We start from the raw sequence: 23848 nt of genomic DNA, 5'->3' as shown, positions 1-23848 counted from the left end.
TAAAAGGCTATTTACAATTTATAAGCCAAAAAGTCTGCAGGGTTTATTGGTGAAAAGCCTAATGCATGTATGACAGTAATGGGATTCATTGTTTTTTGGGAATGCCGTGAAATAAGTAATTCTTTGCTGCATTTAATGATACCATGATGTCGGTGGACGTACCACTCCATGTCTCTGTTTAGGTTAGGTGTTAGCCAAGACCTTGGTCTGTTGTTGAATCATTCACATTTTTACTCTGCCCACAAAGCATGGGGCAATGGGTCAGCTCACTTAACATGACTGTGAGTGACAGCATTCCGCTCTTTCACAAGTAGCACATCTATACAAAATAGCTCTCATCACCACCAGGGACAGCTATGGCAAAGAAAGCCAAAATGCTGACACCCAACACCAGACCTATTGATTTTGTCAGTGCTTGTGTTTAATGAATTTCAGGCCAAAATTCAAAAACATATTTGAAATAAATAGCAATCAAAGGATGATGCATGCAGCAAACCATATTAAAGAATGAATACAGGAAAAGCACCCAACAGAATTTCTGATTTTTCAAAAACGAATTTCCTAATAAGAAAGAATGAAAAATGTTTCAGCTCAGACTATGCATTCATGAGTTGACACAATAAAGTACATATATTGCGATGTTTTCTCCATAAGTGTTTTAGCAGACAGACTTGGGAATAAATAAACCATTTCCCAAAACGTTACTTTGGTTTTCTCTTGTGACGAACTCTGTCGTTTTAAATTTAATGTATTAACATTCTTAACAATATGGTGAATTACTCTTTGCAGAGTTGATGCATCTACAAGACATTTAATAAGATATAAAATTCAGATATGAAATTATTGAGTTGCCCGAGAGATGAGGTCACTGAGGTTGACTGAGGTACTCACTTGTGAATGAGTTGTTTGCTCTTATAATCTCATGCATGAGAAAACCTGTACAAATAAAATGGCACAGTGTTCAATTCTTCATCACACTCAGCAGGAAGTATGAGCCGTAACCTTATTTGAACCCATTACAGCCCTGGGCGAGCTGTAGAGGGAGTGTCTGACTCTTTTGGAAACTGAGAAGGCTAAATTCAGCGGTTTAGGCTAATATGCTGGTCATCAAATGTAAATGTACAGGAATTTATAGAGCGCAAATCACCGAGCGGTTTCTAAGCGCTTGCTTAGGGAACCCGTCCTGGTATTCCCCTGTGAGATATCCCCGGCAGGGTATCCGCAAGGTGAAAGCAGGCATCCCGCCGCGAGGGGCCGTTGTGGAGATTAAGCAAGCTATTGCCCAGAGTCGCAGAGTGTGAACCTGTGAATCGAGTAGGCACCGGAGCGAGAATTGTCGAGTCCATGGACATTTTAGGACTCAAGACCCCGCCTAGCCGGGAATTGAACCCTGGTCCCGGGCTGACCTCTGCTTCCAGGTCTGCCTCCTCTAACCAGTGAGCCACACTTCTCCACATCATACAATGTTTGATCAGCTGTATACAGTAGCGGCTGGTGTCAGGGCTGAGTGTTGAGGCAGGGTGAAGGCGCGACGAACGATGACAAAAAAACTTCTGCTCCTTGCCAGCACAGGCTCCCAGAAACCCTGGCTGCCAATCCTGATGCTGCTCTCATGCTGCTGCTAGCAGCATGAGAGCAGCGTCTGGATTAGCCTGAGCATCCTCCATTTGCGATCCCTGAGAGACTGGGATCCTGTGCCTGCTATCTCCAACTCAGCAATGCAGCTCGAGTTGGAGACAGCTTCAGTGCGCATGTAGGTTTTTGCTGTCCTGAGACTGCTGGCCAAACCCGCATTCAAACTGACAACAGTGCCTACCATTTCCCCATACGACTGCACCCCCCCACCCTGTGATGGCCCCGCCCACAATACTCAATTGGAAGAGATTTTTTTTTTTTATAAATCTGGTTTATTATCATTTTATTTTTCAATATTTGCAGCTGCTGGCGATGGTCAACACTCTTCCATCATAGATGAGGAGCTGCCGCTGGCGTTATATGTTTGGACACTGCTGCTTTCTCTGTTTTTTCACAGTGTTTTTCTTTCTCTTGTTGAAGGGCTGAGTGGCCGAAGGAACCCGTGGTGCCACAGTATATCCCAAAGTTCCACAGTGGCTGGCAGCCCCCTCTTGACATCTTCATTGGTGCCCCCTGGGAAATGGATATCTCGCATCCGCCTGATTCGTTGGGGCAAGACCAGGTCAGTATTTTGCTTTGGAGATCACCTTCCTACAAGGATTGCTTTGCCTGCTCTTGTGTGTTGTGTTTTTGTAATCCTGAGTACAAGAACTGCTCAAAGTAACTCCCTGCCTTACTCAGTCCTTCTTTCTTGAACTTTCTCCACTTCCTGCTCCACATCTTGTTTTCCGAGTCAAGCTCTTGCTCTCTTTCCTAATACCACAGACATATTCCTTTGGGGCGTCGCTGTCAGGAGCCAGTTACCAGGTGCGTAACTTAGTCAGTGGAATTCAAGTGGTGCGAGTCTGAAATTCCACAACAAGCACCACAGCGTGCCCAACAGAGAAAGATGCCACAGAATGTTTCTGTATCATTATTACATCCGGCCGTCCCCTGAAAAAGCATCATGGAAGAAGCTGTTTCTTTTTCATTTATGAAGGGGAGAGAGGCTTGCAGCATGTTTACATTATCATATCATATCATATGCGTATGAAGAGCTGAACACAATGTGTTAACGCTAAAACTTTCTTGCTCCTAGAAGGCAAATAGTATTTAAAAAAGCAATGGCCCACAATAATTGTTTTCCATAATCTTTTTTTGCCCCAGTATTGGAACTTTCATAGATTCCCATGCTTTGTACCATTCCCCGTCGTCGGAATGGGAGCCTTGGTAAATAAAAAAAATACCATAGTAATAGGTACAAAATAGAAAACTAGGCCTAGGCCTCATCTCATTTTGTAGCTTATCAACCTCTTATTGTGAAAGAGACCAAACTTTCTGCAACAACCAATCAGAAGAGCCTCACCCCTTGGAACCTTCCTGAGAGAGCCTCACAGCCCTCAGATTTTCTACCGCACGTTGTGCTGAGGGAGTCTCCACTGTGCTTTGCTCAGTTTTTTCTTCTACAACTTTAAAACAACCTTTTTTCTTGAAAAATGTCTGATAAGGAAAAGAAAGCTTTGTGCAAGTCTTGTGCTACTTGCTCTAAAAAGCGTCTATATGTAGATGACAAGCATACAGATTGCATTTATTGCTTGTACCCAGACCACAAGGCTACGGAGTGTAAAATCTGCAGGACCTTCTCTACAAAAACTTTGAGAGACAGGGAAGAACGTCTTTTGACCTGGCTCCAAAAGATGAAATCGAAGAAGGAGGTCGTTTCCAGTGATGATGAGGATTCTTCTTCGGCTTCCTCTTCAAGGAGATCAATGACAAGGGGTAGGTCATCCCCTTCAACCTCTACTGAGCCTCCTTCTAAACCCACTCAAAAGATCTCTGATAGGTCTGGTGGTTCTGGTCCCCTAAAATCTCCTCACCAAGGTGTAAAGGAGAAAGTGGGATTGAGTGCTGAGGTGATTTCTACTCAGAAAGGTCCCCAGGAGCCTTTGATGGCCTCTCCGCCTTCAGAGAAACCAAAAGGTTTTAAAAAACCTGCTTCTCTGCCTCAGGACACGAAATCCGTGAAGGAAACCCGCTCGTCGACGATGACATCATCAGGTACGTCGACGCCGAAAATCCATCATACTGCCAGTTCTGCCCCGTCGACGGTGGCGTTGACAAGGGCGTCGACCACGACAGCTTCAACGTCGACGATTGGACTATCTTCCTCGTCGACGAGATTGGTATCCTCGACGTCGACGAGGATGACGCCGATGGTGGTGTCGACGATAACATCGACGACGATGGCTATGACGACGGCAGCCTTCATTTTGACGACGAGCTCGTCGACGGCACCGTCGACGCTTACACCTTCGTCGACGATGACTAGTTCTCCGTCGACGGTGCTCTCGTCGACGACGGTTCCGTCGACGGTGTCCGCTTCGATGATGGAGAAAGTATGGATTGTGATAAAAAGATGGCAAATTACGCCTGAGATGACGTCCCCGCGAAGGGTGACGCCTCTATCTCTGCTTTACTTTTTGATGAGGATAATTCAGAGGAGGAAGAAGATGAAGACAATGATGGTCCTTATGGAGATGCTTACAGTCCTTCGCAGTTCCAGGTGAAATATCAGGACTCGGATTCTGATGGCTATTATGAGGAGGTGCGTCAACCTCCTCCCAGAGAGAGACTGCAGGAACAATCCCAGCAAGGTATGGTGGCAATGCCTTCTTCGCTTATATCAGACCTGCAGATGATGCTCATGGACTACAGGAAACGGTTTCCTTCACAACCTCCTGAAACCATTCACATGCCTCCTCCTCCTGTACCACCTCCCACTACAACGGAGGTTCGGCCACGGAATCATCAACCATCGATTCAGGTGCATACAGTTCAGGATGATGATGATTCCTCGGACGACGGTGGAGATGTGACAGAGGACCCTAATCCGTATAGAGAATGGGCCGATTACGTGCTACCAGGTCCATCTTCTCCTTCACCTGATCCAGTAGATTCACCACCTGCAGACATAGGTGGTTTCCATAACCTCATGGAGCGGGCTGACAAACGGTTTGGTTTGCCAGTTACTACAGTTCAAACGGGCTGTTTTCTATATGATTTCAAAGAGCCATACAAAAGATCCGTCCGCTCTATTCCCATCATAGACCATGTGTGGTCTGAAGGAGTGAAAGCTATGCAATCACCAGCAACCGTCATCCCGGTCTTACCGCGACTAGAAAAGAAGTACAGGGCACCTGATGGTAGTCCTGCGTGTCTGATTGGCCAGCCAAGACCGGACTCCGTGATCTCCCAGGCGGCCCAAAGGAAGTCGAAGAACCCAGCTGCTCCTCTGACCTCTCCACCGGACAAGGAGGGTAGACAACTGGGCAATGTGGGGAAGAGGTTTTCTTCTATGTCAAGTCTCCTAGTTCGTGCGTCCGATGCGTTGGCGATCTTAGGCCACTACAATCGCCAGATGTGGTGCGATATGGCTCGGTTGATAGACCAATTACCGGAGCCTACTAAGATGGATGCATGGAAAATCTTGGATGAAGGAGTGTGGTCTTCTGCAGAAATAATTGACTGCGCCATGGACATAGCGACGACGGCTTTTAAAGCCCTAGCAGGTTCGGCTGTCCTTAGGAGACAAAGCTGGCTTTGGGCAACCTGGTTTCGCCCTGAGGTACAGAATAAGATATTGGATATGCCTTATGACGGTGACATGCTTTTTGGAAAGCATATCGATGAGGCCTTACAGGATATCAAAAAGGACACAGAAACAGCCTATTCCTTAGGCACTCTTCAATATCGTAAAGTGCCATTCCGAGGAGCGAGGAGAAAGAATTTTAACAACAGAGGAGGATACCAACAACGTTACTCCTCATATTCTCAGTCATCTCAGTCCTACAGACCCCAGTATACTCAGATGCAAGGTCAATCTGCTTCTTTCTTTCGGCAGCAAGGCAAAATCCATCAAAGTCGCCAGGGTAGAGACAATGCTAAATGTCAATAGCGGCCTCCTGGCTCTTTCTACTGTTCCTACCCTTCCGATAACATCAGTGGGGGGCAGGATCTCTCATTGCCTGAGAAACTGGAAAGTGATTACATCAGACCAATGGGTCTTGAATATCATTCGGTGCGGCCACACCTTGGAGTTTTAACAGCTTCCTCCAACCAGAGCTCCGGGTGCCAGCAAGTCGAAACATCTACGGCTCTTACGTCTCGAAGCCCACCAACTCTTCATCAAGGGGGCGATAGAACCGGTCCCTCTCTCACAAAAAGGGAAAGGTTTTTATTCCAGGTTCTTCCTGGTTCGCAAAACGGAAGAGAAATGGCGTCCAATATTAGATCTACGGTAGCTCAACACCTATCTCATAAAACTTTCCTTCAGGATGGTCACCCTGCAAGATATTCTGCGTCTTCTGAACAAAGGAGACTACATGGCGACACTGGATCTGGAGGACGCATACTTCCATGTTCTGATCCATCCAGCTCACAGGCAATACCTACGCTTCACGGTAGGCAGTTCTGATCCATCCAGCTCACAGGCAATACCTACGCTTCACGGTAGGCAAGAGCCATTTTCAATTCAAGGTGGTTCCGTTTGGTCTCAGGTCGGCACCACGGATATTTACCAAAGTACTTGCTCCAGTAGCAGCGTTTCTCAGAAAGCAATCTCTAGAAGTATTTCCCTACCTAGACGATTGGCTTATAAAAGCTCTGACCTTTCAAGCAGCTTCCAGGGCAGTCTCAAGTTGCATCCATCTTTTCAGCCATCTGGGCCTGCAACTCAACAAGGAAAAATTGATCCTTTGCCCATCCAGGTCAGCAAAGTTTCTAGGATCTATCCTGGACACGGATCAATGCAAAGCTTTTCCGACGGAAGAACGTCAGAACAAACTTGTACTGTCAGCTCGTCTCTTGCAAAAGAGGAAATCGCTGTCTGTCCATCTTTACAAGTCCCTGCTAGGATCGATATCATCCTGCATACCATTGATTCCGCACTGCAGACTTCGAATGAGCCCGCTGCAGGAACAGCTGGACAATCAGTGGTACCAAGTGGAGGGCTCGTTCGACGACAGGATAACGGTGACACCAGCAATGAAAAAAGCGTGCAGCTGGTGGCTGGTAAAGGACAACATCTCAAAGGGTTTGACCTTCACGCTTCCTCCGTCTCCCATGGTTCTCACCACGGATGCCTCATTAGAAGGTTGGGGAGCTGTTCTGCAGGAGCTACATGTGAGTAGTCATTGAGATCCAGATCAGCGCAGGTTCCACATCAACCTATTGGAACTCAAGGCTATTCGCTTGGCCCTACAGGCCTTTCTGCCACGGATTCAGAATCATGCAGTGCTGGTCCGCACGGACAACACGACGGCCATGCACTATGTAAACAAGCAAGGCGGGACGAGATCCCGGACACTTTCCAGAGAAGCTCAAGAGATTTGGGACTGGGCGATTCTCCACAACATTGCTCTTACAGCAGAGCACCTCGCGGGGCTGCTCAATACAACAGCGGATGCGTTGAGTCGCCAAAGATCGATCAGTCATGAATGGAAATTGAACCAAGCCATTCTCGACAAGTTCTTCGCATACTGGGGAACCCCAACCATAGACCTGTTTGCGACTCCAGAGAACGCCAAATGCCAGCTCTACGCAAGCAGGGATCACCATCGGGGATCCTTAGGGAAAGAGCTTTCGATTGCCTGGTGCGGCGCATTTCTCTACGCCTTTCCACCAATACCCCTGATCCCGAGACTAATCAGGAAGATCAAAGCGGAACCTTGCTGAATGATCTTGATTGCACCAGCGTGGCCCGACAGTTCTGATACACAGAACTCCTTCTACTTTCTCGGGATCTGCCAATTTCTCTGCAGCCAGTTCCGTCTCTCTTGACGATGTCTCATGGTCAGGTGCTCCATCCAGATGACAGCGTGGCTCCTGAGTACCGAGAATTTCAGGACCTGAACCTCACCAAGGAGTGTAAGGATATTCTGTCTTATGGCCAGAGCCCCAAGTACGAATAAGACCTATCGGGCTAAGTGGAAAAGGTTCTGTCTCTGGTGTCAGAGGCAGAGTCTTCACCCATACACTTCAGCTCCGTATCAGATTTTGCCATATATTCTTTCTCTAGCTAAACTGGGTTTGGCTCATTCTTCGGTCAAAGTACATCTGGCGGCCATCTCTAGATACAGACGGACATCTTCAGGTCGTTCGCTTTGGTCTGCGAGGATTGTGAAACAGTTCCTGAAGGGCCTTTTCAGGGTTTTTCCTCCGGTCTGGCCTCCTCCACCAGTATGGCAGCTTAATTTGGTATTGGCTCATCTGATGAGAACCCCTTTTGAGCCCATTCATAGGACGGACCTTAAATTTCTATCATGGAAGCTGGCTCTTCTCCTAGCATTGACATCAGCTAGAAGGATAAGTGAGCTCCAAGCGTTTACAATTGGAGAACCGTTTCTACAGTTTAAGAAGGACGTTCTGATTCTGAGAACAAATCCAAAATTCATCCCGAAGGTTCCATCTGAATTCCATCTGAATGAGCCGGTAATTTTGACATCTTTTTTCCCACGACCTTCTACGCCAGCTGAGAGGTCTTTACATTCTTTGGATGTTCAGAGATGTCTGAAATTTTATCTGGAACGCACAAAACCTTTCAGGAAGTCTCCTCAACTGTTTGTCTCTTATAGTGCCCAGCGGAAGGGATTTCCGCTGTCAAAGCACAGTATCTCTCGTTGGATTTCCAATGCTATCCAATTTTGCCATCAAGAAGCGGGCAAGCCGCTGGAAAGACGAGTTTGTGCTCATTCAACGAGATCTATGGCATCGTCCGTGGCTCTATTTTCAGGAGTCCCTATCAAGGACATCTGTAGGGCAGCTACGTGGAGCAGTACCCACACCTTCACGAAGCACTACTGCCTGGATTCTTCTATGAAGAATGATGCAGCTGTTGGACAGGCTGTTCTGAGAAATCTTTTTCATTGAGAGGTGAGCTTTCCCTACAATCCCTCCTTCCTGTATTGCACATTTTGTATCATTTGTTGTATTCCTGGCTATGGTAACAATTATGATTTGTTTCTGGTGAGGATAACTATGTAACATGTAATGCTATTCCGGTAACAAAATGTGCTTTTATGGCTTACTGTTAGCTATTCTGATACAAAGCATGGGAATCTATAAAAGTTCCAATACTGGGGCAAGAAAACAAGTTACTTACCTGTAACTTTGGTTCCCCAGTATTGGTAACTTTCATAGATTCCCATGCGCCCACCCTCCTCCCCATGGGAAAGCTTGGCCTCTTTTCATGTTATGATTGCTGTTACACAACGGCTACGAAAATCTGAGGCTATGAGGCTCTCTCAGGAAGGTTCCAAGGGGTGAGGCTCTTCTGATTGGTTGTTGCAGAAAGTTTGGTCTCTTTTACAAAAAGAGGTTGATAAGCTACAAAATGAGATGAGGCCTACGCCTAGTTTTCTCTTTTGTACCTATTACTATGGTATTTTTTTTATTTACCAAGGCTCCCATTCCGACGACGGGGAATGATACAAAGCATGGGAATCTATGAAAGTTACCAATACTGGGGAACCAAAGTTACAGGTAAGTAACTTGTTTTCATCTCTGTCCTCCAGTGTCTAGGTTTTTCTTTTTTTTAAAGATTTAGATAGCGCAAACTCAACCTGAAGGTATTGGAGCGTTTTACATGAGCACCAGTTACATCACAAGCACACATTCACTTTTTTGGTAGGCACAGGGAGATTACGTGATTTGCCCAGAATCACAGGATGTTGAGCAGATGCAGAGGCTCAAACCTGGTTCCCCAGTTCCATAGTCAGCAGCTCTAGTTGTGCCAGTGGTGTTGATCAAGATGTCCACATTTTCAACACATTTCCGGACATACTCACCAGCGTTGGAGACTCCTTTAATATTGACAAGCTCAAAGCTCACTTTGTTAGAGTTCGGCATCCTGGCACTTTTATGTTCATTAGTGGTCTGACCCTGCACCAGGCCCTACTGTATCTACCATACAGAGCCAATCAGGCACCTGCTTTGCAAAACATTTTGGCATGTTCTTTTAAATTTCAATAAGTCATTAAAGCAATTTGTGTGGCATATGGTCTGGACATTGGACGATTGCGTCAGACTTCAGAAATGATGTATATTCTCACAAGTACAACTCCTTCTATGTCCTCGGTGACCAGTGTCAGTATTAGTATAAGGTAAACAGAATCTGGATTATGTTTACATTATACTAAAACTTCAGAAATTAGCCAGTGCACTGCCAACAAGATTCCCTCCTGTGGTGGCACAGTGTTACTTTACACCCAGCATCTCTTTATTTCCCAGTTTGTTCCGCTAAGACTTTATCTTCATGCCTGCCTTCCAAGCTGAATGCCTCGCCTTGCTCCTTTATTCAGTGGGTATGCAGAAGGTGGTGTTTTTAGGTCTCGCCTAGCGAACGCAGCGCATGCGCTGCATCACCTTGGCGAGACTATTGTTGTCGGTTTGATGCGCGAAGGGGACAAAACAGGCGATGTGCACGCGCACGGTGACAGGAGATGTGCAGTCCGTACGTGTGTACATCTTCTGTCTCCGTGTAGGGCTGGCGTGCACATCTACTGTCCCCGGGTAGGGCTGGCGTTACACAGCGCGAGCATCTCACGATTACACTTTCCCTCCCCCGTTGGCTCCAACTAAACAGCTTGTTTCGAAGGTCTGGGAGACGCAGGGCTTTATCGCCTTACTTAGGAGTAGTGGGGACAGCTTCAGCTCCCCTAGGCAACAGGGGTGATCGCATGGGTGAAGAAACGCTCGGCTGGCACCGCCTGCCTCCCATGTCTGAGGGAACCCTGTGCACTAGCTAGTAGATATTGACATGCACTACTCGTCATCCAGTCGGAATGCAGCAGCTGGATAAGGAAGGCAGAGTCTGTTTCCAATATTCAACCTTTAAGCATCATTTATTTTCTAAGTCAGAGAGACGAGCAGGAGCAAGAGAAAGACTTGCTTTCGCAAAGTGACCTTTACTGCAACAGTTGATGTGCCGAGGATCACTCACTGAAGCCCTGGCTTGAGAGAAGAGAATAAGACAAGTAACACGTGTTGCCCGATTATCCCTCGGAATGTACCTCTGTCTTGTAGAAAGGATGGCCAAGTTAAACCAGCACCTCCAGCTTGGAGTTCCCTCACTGTGACGCATGCTGGCTATTGTCCACTTCCTGTATGTTACTTAGGAGCTGCATTGCTTCACTGCTGTAAGCACATGGATGTACATGGTCTGTCCACTAAAGTCTGATATGGGGACCCGAGCACCCGTGTTCAGTGTGTCATGAGATTAAAGGTAAAGGCTTGCTACAGTGCAGCAAGTCACAGCCTGCCCTTTGCCTCATGCCTGCTTGTTTGAACTGTTTACTAGAGAGGCACATTTCAGTGAAATGATAGGTGGGTCAGTAGCCATTCATTATGTGGCCTCTCTGCTGAGACGGTGAAAAGCCCACTGCTGCAGTAAAGTGCTCATTGGACCAGTTTGCGCTGGATTAAGTCTTTTCCATCAATTTATTCAACGTTTAGGCCTACGCCATGCACAGAGGACTGTTTACGCGGTTCAAAAATGTGAGAATTGAAAATGTATGATAGTCATTAGATGTGGGACAGGGTCATAGGACAGGCTGGAATGTGCCAGGGAAAGTCACCACAAAGAGACGTTAGGGACAGTTAAACACACCGCGGGCAGGGGAAGGACGAGCAGACTTTGGCAGTATCCCCAGTGCTGAGGGACCAGTACTTTGATATACTTCCATAGGATGCGTCATGGGGTGGAGCCGAGAGAATCCGCCATGTTGTTGTGGTGAAGGAATGAAGCCATGGCTTATCCTGGGCAGTGACATTGGGGGAGGGTGTGTGTCTAAGGTTACCAGACCTATACAGCAGGGTACCCAGCGAAAAGGATGGCACGTGGAGTGATGGGCGTTGGGGAGGCTGCCCGACAGATATCGCAAGGGCAGAGAGTTGAGAGCCTTAGGGGTGTCAGTGGGATTGGGGGCAATATTCTGAAAAGAAAACAACTTTGGTGATCACTTTGAGTCTGCCCAAGCACTTAGATCTCTCTGTGCTGTATAAAAAGATCTTGTGCAAGGCTGCTTATAGATTGATGAGTTGTAGCTGCTGGCTCTTCCCTCCTGCTTGTTTCAGTTAAAGTGCAACTTCCTGCATTATGCCAGACCCCAGATCAACAAGCAGTCTTCGACAACTGCGTTAATTACAACTCTTTGTCTAACCCTTCGCGCCTCCTGAACCCTCCACCCACCCATCCCCTTCCCGCAAGTAGGCTTAGTGGGCTAGGCAGTGGAATTATTAAATAGGTTGTATTTTTGGTTATGACCAAAACATCTCAGCCTATTTGCTTGTTCACTCTGCGGACCACGACAAACCATGTGATCTTCCTCAGCTGAGTTCTGCCTCGTAACAAAAACTTGTAGCCCTTGAGAAACTCATTGCATGCCTTAATTAAGGGCTTGGGCTGTCCTAGTCTCTTGGTTTGCGCCAAACTTCAGCATTTTACCAGTTTCTAAATCACAGTATGATACGTTCTACCAATAACGTCTATTTTTGCATTTTTATTACCCTGCGCAATGCGCATGTTTGTCAAAATCTCTCTCGCTGGCTGTTGCTGCCTTCTCCACCCTCCTGCTGATTTCAAATACGGTGTTCGGTCCATTTTCCTGCGTCAGCCCAGCTCCTGGAACAATCTACAGCCTTCAATAAGTAACAAAATAAATTGCTGCTTCTTTTCTAACCCTTCCCTCCCTCTCTGATTTAGGCTAAGTGGGCTGGGCTGTGGAAATACATTATCATTTACAACACCAATAGCTTTGCGAGACCTATGGCATTGCAAATGCTTGTTTCTTTTCCCCTGCCTGCAGGGCCCGGCAACGAGCTCTAAAGCTCAACATTTGTTCCCCTGCAGATCTGCATCTGAGCTACTTTGTTTGAGTGAGAATACACAAAACGAAACAAGCTCAGTAGATCTGCAAACCCAAGCTGCGCATAATGTTACTGTTTTACCCACCGCTGACAGGATAACTACGATCCTTGTGAAAGCTTTTGGCAACCCCACCCCCAATAAACCCCCTGTGAAGCCAGGCCCCTGCAAGTTCCCCATCCTCTTTGAGCTATCAGGAGCTTTAAAAGCCAGTCTGATCAGATGCTACGTGTAGCCTGCCTTTAGTGCCTCATACCCCACCTTATGAGACACATGGCTTTATCATACACAAAAGCAAGGCAATGTAATCCCTGCAAACCTGAGTTCTTGCGAATTCCAGTCATTGTAGAAAAAAATCTGGATTAAAATGTATTTTTTGTGTTTAAATAGCGAATTCCAGTCATTGTAGAAAAAAATCAGGATTAAAATGTATTTTTTGTGTTTAAATAGCACCTGTCCAACACGTGGAGTCTTTGTCATTCCTTTTAGTAACTCATCCGTGTGTTAAATGCTTAATCCATCCTACCTCAGGAATTTTTCAAGTTTTAGATTAGCGGCACCTGCTTTGACAGATCTACCTTTTTCTAATTCCTTAACATCAATACTATCTTTATATTCAAGCCTCTATAAGCATGACTCTTACTGTACCATGCAAACCATAAATTAAAACTTGTAGGTAATGTTACGTTACATACTATGATGTGATATTGACTTTAGTATGCTTGAGATACACTTGGTGCACGATGATAGACAAGCCTTGGCTGTGGTTTAAACATGGGCTTCCCAGAGCAGGACACATAAATGATTGTTGATGCCAGGTCGCCATTTTGCAATTTCTAGAAGCAACATTTCTGTTCCTGAGAACATTCAACCTCGCTGTCAATAACAGCACAGTTTCCATCATCGCAGATTTCGAAAGGCGGCATTGTGGGTGATTATTCACTCTGCACTGTTAAGCACCCCAATCACCTGCTTTTTTTTATTTGCCCTTGCTACAGGTGAGTGAATTACAAATGCACCAATAGCGTAGCTAGAGGTTTTGCCGCCCAGGGTGATCCCTTAAGTTGCCGAACAGTGCGGATAAGAGCAAGGGCGAGTGGTAGCGACAAACAAGGGAGAATAAAAAAAAAAGAAAACTTACCTTGTGCTCGCTGCCGCACCCTATAAACTGACGCCAGGGGCGGGCCGCTCCCCCCTCCCCTCCACACTCAGCCACTGAAATGATCTCTTCTGGAGTATGAGGGAAACATAAACCGGAAACGTGTTCCATGTATTCCCAAAGTGATTAAAGGGCAAGTGGTAATAAGTAGTAGAAGGCTCCCCTGCATAGGCTGCATTGAAGGTTACAATGCCTGAGACCAGAATGGCCAGCGGAATGTTTCCGAGTGGTGGCCATTCAATGCTTAGTATGGTTCTAGAGATTTCCCTTACAAACCTCTGTCACCAGGGCTGGAAGGAATATCTTCCAAAGCCCCATGAGACATGCTCTGTATCCAGCACAGTAGTCCTGCACATAAATGGTAGAGCAGGTTCAATAACAACCAGTAGAGCAGCTTTGACAATGCAATTACATGGACAAGCTCTTAAGCATACCAAGGTGTTAACTGATGCCTTGCAAAACCAACTCACACATTGTGCACACACTGATGATTTAAATCTCCCAGGGTACTTATGTTGTCCCACAGCTATCCAAGGCTACGATCGATTCTGGCTCGAATAGGAATGGTGGACCGCGAGGATCCTCAGAGGCTTGCTCCATGTTACTTCTCCAGTATACTTTTCACATTACCTGGCAGTCTCACAGTCTCTTACGTTTCTACACCATGTTTCATTCTTCTAATGGATGTTCTATACATCTTACATAATTCTCCCATGTTATCAACCTCCTTATTATTTCAGTATGTTAGGAACAGTCCCCTTTTTAGGTCGCGCCTGCGATTGCAGGGGCGAAAGCCCCTGCTGTCGCAAAGCGATCTATTGCAATCATTTCAGTCATTTTCCCTGTCAAGGACTAGGCAGAGACAACAGACTGTCACGAGCACGCAGCCGGCCGGAATCGGATCAGGTCACGCGCTCCGATCACGGCCGGCTGTTCACAACACATGCACACGCATGCACACACGCAGGCACATGCAGGCACACACGCAGGCACAGACAGGCACACACGCAGGCACAGGCAGGCACACACGCCGGCACAGGTAGGCACACACAACACACACACACAGACAGACGCACGCAACCCCCTGCCCCCCAAACTCACTGGGCTCTTTTAGCGTGTTCCGTGTCTCTGTCGTCAGCCAGGGGGTCAGTCTCGAACCTCAATCTCCCTCCGCAGCGCTGGTCTTCACCCGGGCCCCCTCCTGGGACCCGGGACTTCAGATGCCGCACTCCTCTTTGGTGCCGGGGCTTGGAGCGCGCATGCGCGGGCAGCTCCCGCCCCTCCCGCTTTCGGAATGTGGCTTTTCTGACAATTTGATCCCCATGGAACACCAATGACTATTTTCAAACGTTGACCCAAGGCAGTGTTCTAGGCTGGCATTCCTTTTGACCTTCTTCTAGACAATGAGGTAAACGCAAGTACGTGGATTTATCAGTTTCCACCAATTATTGAATTCCATTATTGTTGAAGGCAATTAGGTGATTTAAATTACACACCCGGTGCATTTCGGAGAGGATGCCTTCTTCAGTAGGCAATGGTTAAATTGATAAATGCATAAATTAAACATGCTCAAAGAAAAATCCGAAGTTTGAATGCAAGACTTGAGATCGGCTGGGAGCCGGGAACCTCGAACACTGTGATCAAAGTTTGAAATATATCGCTGTGCACTGGGAATCATGCAGGATAGTGCACGAAAGCGGTTTGACGCCCCCTGGCTGTTGCGCCATTTCTAGCAGCAGGCACGTGAAGTGACAAGTCAGGGTGTCTGTGACTTAATGTGGGCACGCTCGATGTTTGTAAATCAGTGCTTTAATTGGGCCGGTACGGAGTACTGGAACTTTTTTATTTTGTGAGGGAGAAACCGGTACTTCAAGAGAAATGTAATACTTTTAATTGGAGAGCACCGGCACCTCTCGGAAACCAGCAGGCACTCTGGTACAGAATACATGCACTTCTATTTTTCTATTTCAAGCACTGTTTGTAATTGAGGGGCCTCTTGACAGGCAAGGGTTGTCTGCGAGTGGGCATTTCTGGTAGTTCGGTGGACTCCTGAACCCATCGGAGGCGTCTCTGTTTAACCATGTAATAAAAGGTTTAAATCCTTGGGGGGCTCGGCCAGTCATTCATCCTTCAAGGATCGATGCAAAGTGCACCATTGACAAGGTACTGATAAACACCAGATAACGGCACCAACAATCTCTTTCGTGGTGAATGCGTGCTTCACAAATTGAGTGCTCAATTATGCTGTGTGTGCGGGTCCACTCAGCTGCTCATCCTTCTGAGGTCGATAAAATGAGTACCACTGAAATGGGTAACAATACATATCTGTTATTCGGCACCAAAATGCCTCTTTGGGGGTGAATGAGCGCTTTACAATGCATGTTATGTTTTAGGTAATGCCTGAAGATGTACAGTTGGAAAAACACCTCTTTTGATGCCAAACATGCGGCGCACGGGCGCAGCCGGGCCCTTTCCTTGAAGGGAAGCCAATGCAAACGGGAGCAGCACGGTCAGCTCTCCTCGTGGTCTAACCTTCGCTAATAAGGGGGCTACGCCCTCCGAGCGGGGGGGCATCGTGGCCGAGGGTCCTATGGGTCAGCACGGAGTGTGCTGATCTCACCTGTGCCAGAGGACAAGAGCAGAGTAGGTCAGGTCTCTGCTGAGGAACAGAGTGTCTGAGACAAGGTTCTGGCCCTCCCACTGCCGGGGGTTTCTAGGAACGGACTGTGAGATCAGCAGGTGTTCTCAACATGACGCCCTACCCCACAGGCTTGGCCACCCAAGCCTCTGGAGGAAGGGGGCCTCGCTTTTCGAGGGATGTTGGTTATTTCAAGGTGCCGTACCCGGATCACAAAGGTTCTGTGGAATTCACTAATCTTTGCTAATTCGCAATACATTTTCTTGAGCTGTGTGCCTAAATTGGTTTGTTTTAAATGCTGATGGAAATGTATATGTTTCACAGAAACAAAAAGCCACACCGCAAGTCCGCAACAAGGAATTTGCACATTCCTAGGAAAACCAACATAATTTTTTTTATTTGTTTCTTTCTCTGGACACACTTTTTCCACCCATTGAAAAAGTTCACTTTTGCAATAGTAGGGACAGTATTACCTTTTCCCCCTTGTGAAGGACAAACTATACAAGCATTGAAAATGCAATAGCTCTCACCTTTAATTAAGTTAAACCCATTTGCTTTGCGAACGGTATTGTATAGCACAGCAAATGGCTTTAACTTAATAAAAGGCGAGACCTATTGCATTTTTAATGCTTGTTAAGTCTGGCTTGACAGTGCATAAAACTGCAAAAACAATTGTCACCAGTTTTTAAAAAATATTCATAGAGTGAGCTTAGTCTGACTTCATGCAGTTGGCTGTTTGGTGTATCATTCCACCTCCTATATAGTGCTGACTATCTTCGCAATGCTTGGAGAAATATTTTACAGCTAAAAACAACAGGGACTCATATCACATTCAGTTATTTATCTAATAGATATATTGTTAACAGAAAGCAATCGCTTTTTGTTTTGTTTTTGAATACTGTGAGAGGCTTTTCTAAAAAGACATTTTATTCAGGACTCAAAATGCAAGTCAGACCTGTTGGCTTTGCTAGCGCTTCTTTATAGTAGGTTCTGGCGATATGTTTCGAGTCCATATGGTCCCATCCTTAAAAGTTAGCATCAGTAGTAGCCAACGAGCATAGGATATGATACTTTTCTAAATCATTTTGTTTTGTTTCTTTTGCAGAGTTCGGCAAATGGACACCCATTTCGGAAGTCGTCAGTCAAAAAAGGCCAGGCTGGTGACCAAGTGGATGCCTACAAACCAAATGCTGGTCCACAAAGGTACACGAGAGAGACTCTTTAACAGTGTTTTTCACGCATCATAGTCGAAGCTTCTTGTGTCGACTTTTCCCATCATCTATTGATACATACATGTTATTGGGTGGATGTACATGAAGTTGATCTGACGAAAGTAAGGAGCTGCTGGAATCTATTAATTCACTGTCACCGAGCTGTCATTTTAAGGTCATTAATTATCATCTATGTTAAGGATGTTCAGGTCTGGTTCCTCAGTGGAATATTGTTCCCGCATCAGCCATCTGTGTTTTACCTCATGCTCACATGTTTGAGTGGCAGGTCCACTCAGCCTTTCATCCTTCGGAAAGCAATACAATAAGTGCCATTGAGTTGGGTAACAATAAGCATCTGTTATTCAGTGCCAAGAAGCCGCAAAGGGTGAATGTGTGCTTTACAAACTCATATGCTCAGGTATTTTGTACTGGCAGCTTGGCGGTAGGGGGGATGGAGGGGGGGGGGGGAGTAGGGGGTTAAGGTCTTGAGTTCTGTGAATCACACCTTGGGCCCAACTATGATTTTTGAAGAGCAGAGTTCCAGTGTGTAACTCTTCTCCACACGATTATGAGATGGCTGGTGTTCCTGAACCTGGATCGTCTAGGAGGGGGAAGACTGATACTGATTTTGATGGATGGAAATTTGTTCCAGTAAAGCCGACTTAGGGAGTGCGCTGCAGTGCAGCTCGGTGTCAAGCTCCGGCCCTGTCGGACTATGTTCCAAGGAATTCCCACCTGCCTGGCAGCATTTTCTCCTTTTCTCCCCCACCCTCTTCAACCCCCACTCTGCACAGGATTCCATCAGACATTGTCCACATAGTCATAGCATGTCGTATATGTCTTTATTAAACCTCACAGAATGGGGAATTCATGTGGGATATCGGCAAGTACATCCAGTTGTGCAAAGTTATTCGTGATAACATGGGGGGGTTATCTTGTAATTATACTATACTGGTGAGGCATTGCTGCAGGGTACTTGCAGGAGGCAAGTACTTTGCAATTTGTTACCTGGTTCCCAGGGTAAAGTCAATGAGAACCCCTTTTTTACTTTTATTCAAGGATGGCGTGATGCCTTTTTCGTTAACATGTCTAAAATGCAACCACAACTAAAAAGAATTGAGTTGATTTTTGTCCATAATGGCCGTCTTTCTTGCAGGAATTTGGAGGCACAAGGACCGAAGAAGTATGCCAAAATCAGATATGACTTCACGGCTCGCAACGCCAATGAGCTATCAGTGCTAAGAGATGAGGTACTCGAGGTGAGTAGTGAGTACAAGAACACCTCATGTTCGCAAACATTTTCAATGCTGGTCTTTTTACTGAGCTGGATAACCCTTATTTTCCTACTGTCCATGTGGATGAGGAGTCTATAGTTCATCACATTGCCTCTGTTGTGTCTGTGGCACTTTCCTATTTTCCTGTTATGTTACATTGGCTGTTCTTTCTCACTTGGCTTCTTTCTGCAAGCTTCCTACTGTGGCGTATATCTTACAAGCCACTGATGTGCTGTTCGGCTGTACAGATGGTGGCCCTCCTCTAGTCTTCTACAATAAGGCATCTGCCCCTCTGCGCTTTTGCCTTCTCTCATGGCAAACAGCAGATAGGCTCAACTCTTGTTGGCACCAATTCTTTCCACTCCATGCACTTCCTAGCATGCCTTTCTACACAGAGTGGCACAGCTAATGCCCATGTGCTATGCTTGCTAGAGTTGCCATGGCCAGTTTCAACCTGCACAAGCCCACCTGGGAGGTCAGACTGTAAAGTTCAAGGGAACTAAGAACATTGGCGCTCCTCCGATAAGGTGAAGGAGCATTGCCCCACTGCTCGCTGAACAGTGCAAAAGAAAAATAAAATGATAACAAAAAGTTATTATCTCTTTATTTTTCTTTGAGGGACTCCAGCCAGGTCGGGTGGAGCAGGGTGGGGCTGGGCTCACTGCCGTCAGAGGGAGCAGGAGTGGTTTTGCACTCCCTTCCTACGTGCGCATGGCAGCTTGGGGCCAGCCATATAGTCAAGCTCACTTGGCATGTTCTTTACTGGGCTGTGTTGCACAGCCCAGGGGAGAACATGCCCAGCCTCCAAGGTACTGCCTGAGCAGCCAAACAGGCTTCTCAGACCAATCACGACGTTGCAGCGTCATGATTGGCTGGGAGAGTCTGGGAGCCTGGGTGCTTCCAGTGGCAGAAAGCAAGGACGGATGAGAGATGTTTGGCGGCGAAGAAGGTAAGTTTTTGTTTTTTTTCATGCCTCCCCCAGGTGCTTGACTTAAAAACAAGTCTAAAGAAGATTTTCCCTGGCCTACTGGGCGCTAGGATATCACCTTAATGCGGACTCCATGTAATATGCCCTGTATTGTAACCTACAGTCATTTGAGCAAACAACCGCTTGGTGCCTTTTGTCTAATCTTATTCCCATGCATATACCTTTGGAGAAGTCAGCAAAGCCGCCGAGTGTGATGGAGCCCAATCAGTGAGGGAAGGTCTCACATCTAATTAGGAGACTGACCTTTTTTGTTTTTTGCCGACTATTGCCTTGCAGGTCCTGGAGGATAACATGCAGTGGTGGAAGCTGCGATCGCGGAGCGGGCAAGATGGCTATGTTCCTTTTAATATCCTGGATGTGGTGAAAGCAGAGGAAGTTTTCAGCCAGCCGGATCCACTCTACAGCCAGGTAGCTACTTACATATCTAGCAGCAATCAATACAGGATAAAACGTGAGGACCAACATTTAGCATTGGATACGGAATTCTTCACCTGCCACTAATGGAAACAGCTGACACACCAGATTTTTGTCCAAAAGCAGTGTTCTATTTGTAAACTGCTCTTGTGCATTGTACTATTATTGTAGCGTTGGGATCACAGATGAAGGAGAGGCGCCACCTCTTTACATTTGATCATATTCTTACTTTTGGGAATACCCTGCAAAATAAAGAACGCCATATCATAAATTCATAATCCAATGATTACAAGGTGGCCAGGTCCTGAAAGTGCACAACGGGCTGAAATCATCAATAAATCAAACAGCATTTGTAAGGCGCAACACTTTCACCCTTAGGGGTATCTGGGCACTTCACCACCATTTGCCATGTGGCTCCTACAGTAATTTAGAATTGAAGCTGAACCACTACACTTGTTCTCCTCTTTCAAGAGGACATTGTTCCAGAAGCCTTGTGTTTCATGCATGCCACAATATTAATTTTGGAGAGAAGAGCGGTTTCTTCTGGCTATCATTCCTTGAAAGCTGTACTTGCTCTCACTGTTTCTGGTGGAATAATAATGAACACTAACATTTACAGTTTTCACATCGGCATATAGGCCCCTAATTGTACACATGTGACCTGTAGGCCGCACCATATATCAGCAGCAAGCACTTAACTGCCTGAGTAATCTTAACACCTGTGCTTTTACGATCCGTCTGGGTATTGTGAAGACTAGTGACATTACACAGCAGTCAATGTGGGTGATTGTTCACACAGTAAAAAAAACTGGATTCCCATAGCGCCCGAGCAACATTTTGTGTATGTGTATGCATGTGCCTGTGACATTTATCTCAGTTGCCTTCTTGTTTTCTAGGTTCAGTCAAAATACAAAGGTGACCTGAGCCCTCGAGGACCTGGACCCACTCTCAGTTATGGTGGAGAGAAGTGGGGAGGAGAATTGAGTGGGCGACTAGCTTCTCAGGATGCCAAAGACCGTAAGTTCTAGTTCTATGGAGTGTGCTGATACCTACTCTTTCACAAGCAACATAGAGGCTTTGTGAAACCAAACCCTGCTTCCGGCACCGCTGTGCTCCTATCTCCCTTCCAGCCACCAGGCCAAGTGACACATGCTGCGCTTGATTTATGAAGTAGTCTGTTCTTGGCGTCCTGGATGTGGAAACGTCCACATCTGTCTGAATGGGCAGGTTACTTTGCCGATTCTCAGTGCCTGTCCACCTCGGTCTGTGACTTCCCTGTGCCAGCCACCAGGCTACCTCAGGCTTCCTAACAAACTCTCAAAAGGAAGATGCTTCTTTGTTCAGACGTGGCAGGAAGTTGTCTTGTGGAAGAGAATGAAAACAGTGGGAGAGGCACAGCTTGGGGTCAGTTGTGTGCATTCAGACACATTAAAGGCAGACCCGCTTCCCAAGTGAAATGTTTCTTCTTCCAGACTACAATTTATTGACCTAGCGCACATGTTTGTCTCCCAAACTTACATATTCGGATACATATTTCATATAATACCAATCCATTTGTGGAATCCAGATCACAATTAGCTATTTTTTCGGTCTGTAGTATCCGATGGCAGGATGTCTCCAAAAGATGATTTAGGAGGCTGATTTTCTTGTGAAATAATCCTTTAATGAGGTTACAACAGGTATAGCAAGAGACTAGTATAGCCTGTCCCTCTTCCATTCCTGTCCCCTTCTCTGTTACACTTCAAACCCACGCCATCATTCTGTAGTGACAAGGTAAGATTCCCCGTGGGGAGAAGCTAGCCTAGAATCTTCCAGCCTCCACCCATTTCCCCCCTTAAGCAACTTTCCAATAAAGAAACAAAATAGTACAGAAACAAAATGAAACTACAACTAATAACAGAGAAGTAAAAAATGAAATGAACAGATGATGACAAAATATTAAAGAGAAATACAGTTGCACATCAGGAGATACAAACAAAATACAGAATGAATGTAGTCACAAAATCTGTAAGGGCTCTTCTTTCGTATTGTATTGTATTTGCATTTGTATAGCGCTTACTACCCTAGACGAGGCGTCGAAGCGCTTTTCGGCGAGTGGCATGTTACTCCGGGACACATAGAGGATTAGTGTTGGATTAGTATAGTGAAACATGCAAGTACATTTTAAGTGGTGGATATGTTAGTTATTTGGATTCAGAAGGATAGCAGAAGGATAGAAGAGAAAAAAAGGTTTGTATTTGTATAGCGCAGGATAGCGAAGGGATAGCAGGGAAAGAAAGGTTTGAATTCATATAGTGCCTGTTACCCCTGATGGGGTGTTGGAGCTCTTTTCTGGCGAGTAGCAGGCTACTTCAGAACCCATAAATGATTAGTGTTGAAAATTAGTATAGTATAATATATAATGTAGTTTGAGTGGTGGATATGTTAATAAGTTATTTGGATTGAGAAGGGTTGGGGAGGGGTAAAAAAGGGAAAAAGGTTTGCATTTATATAGCGTTTGTAACCCTGATGGCATGTTGAAACGCTTTGTTGGCGAGTAGCACGTTACTCTGGAACCCATAAAGGATTAGGTGTGAATTAGTATAGTGAAATATGGAATTAGAGAAGTGAACATGTTAGTGTGTTATTTTGATTGAAAAGGATAGTGGAGGGAAAGAAATGTGAAGGATTTATTTTTTAGGTCATAGCAGTAGGACGAGGCTTTTGAATGAGTACAAAGAGTTTTTGAGGACCTTTTCTTCTTGATAATCATCAACCTGTTTCCTAAAGGATGGCACACAACACTTCTTTCCACCCCCACAGCATTGTGTCTTACCTCTATGACTCGAAATGGATCACAAGCAACGCTTTGGCAAACCTATTTAAACCAAAAAAAGAGTCTCTTCGAACCAATCTCCAAACACAAAACACATTTTCTACTCTTTAGAAAACACATAGCTTTGGGTTGATTCATTTTCCTTAGTTCAGATTTTCATTTAGTTGAAGCCCATTTGTTGGCAATAGGAAAACTGTCCTTGTCGCAAACACTCAACATCCAACTGGGTTGATGTTCTGTACCCACTTTTCTTCCTCTCAATTAACTCAAATGGAATTTTTCCGGTTGATACATGCAGGCTCGTATGATCTGCCCATAGCATGCTTCTAATAGCATCTCAACAATCCTTGTTACAATGGTATGTACTTTGAACACAATTGACCTACACATGATCGAACTGTGTGACCATACCATTTCTCTGTGGTTGATACATAGGGGTTTTCAAATGTTTCATGCCTGTCAAGTCATCACAGAAGATCTGAGAGGTAAATTGGACTCCATTGTCTGCAAGACGTATTTCAGGGATTCCCTTTTTGCTGACAACTTTCCTTAAGAAACACAAAAAAGACCCTGAGATGGATGTGTGCAAGAACTTAACCTCACCCTACCTAGATAAATGGTCCTTCATGATTCGCATGTACCTGCACTATGTAGGAAGGGCATGAATAGGCCTAAAAACCATCAACACCTACTTTCTCTCATGCCTTGAACGGGGGGAGGGAACAAGTCAGCCTGCTAAGCAGATGAGAATGTACACAAATGTTGTCACTCACAACACACTGTGAACGCTCACTGATAAATTCCTCAAATTCAG

General features: G+C 45.8%; 1 protein-coding gene across 1 annotated transcript in view; it reads left to right on the top strand.

The window, feature by feature from the left end:
- EPS8L2 (EPS8 signaling adaptor L2) overlaps positions 1–23848 on the top strand; it is a 391990-nt gene that overhangs the window by 351916 nt on the left and 16226 nt on the right. The window contains exons 14-18 of the mRNA XM_086957771.1: positions 2056–2197; positions 17438–17535; positions 18700–18802; positions 20082–20213; positions 21116–21236. Coding sequence (XP_086813897.1) covers positions 2056–2197; positions 17438–17535; positions 18700–18802; positions 20082–20213; positions 21116–21236 — 596 coding nt within the window. The remainder of the gene's footprint in view (positions 1–2055; positions 2198–17437; positions 17536–18699; positions 18803–20081; positions 20214–21115; positions 21237–23848) is intronic.

Source organism: Lissotriton vulgaris, chromosome 2_1, assembly GCF_964263255.1.
Source record: "Lissotriton vulgaris chromosome 2_1, aLisVul1.2, whole genome shotgun sequence".
Lineage (NCBI taxonomy): Eukaryota > Metazoa > Chordata > Amphibia > Caudata > Salamandridae > Lissotriton > Lissotriton vulgaris.
Note: the sequence above shows the minus strand (reverse complement) of the source record. Positions and strands in the feature narration are given on the sequence as shown.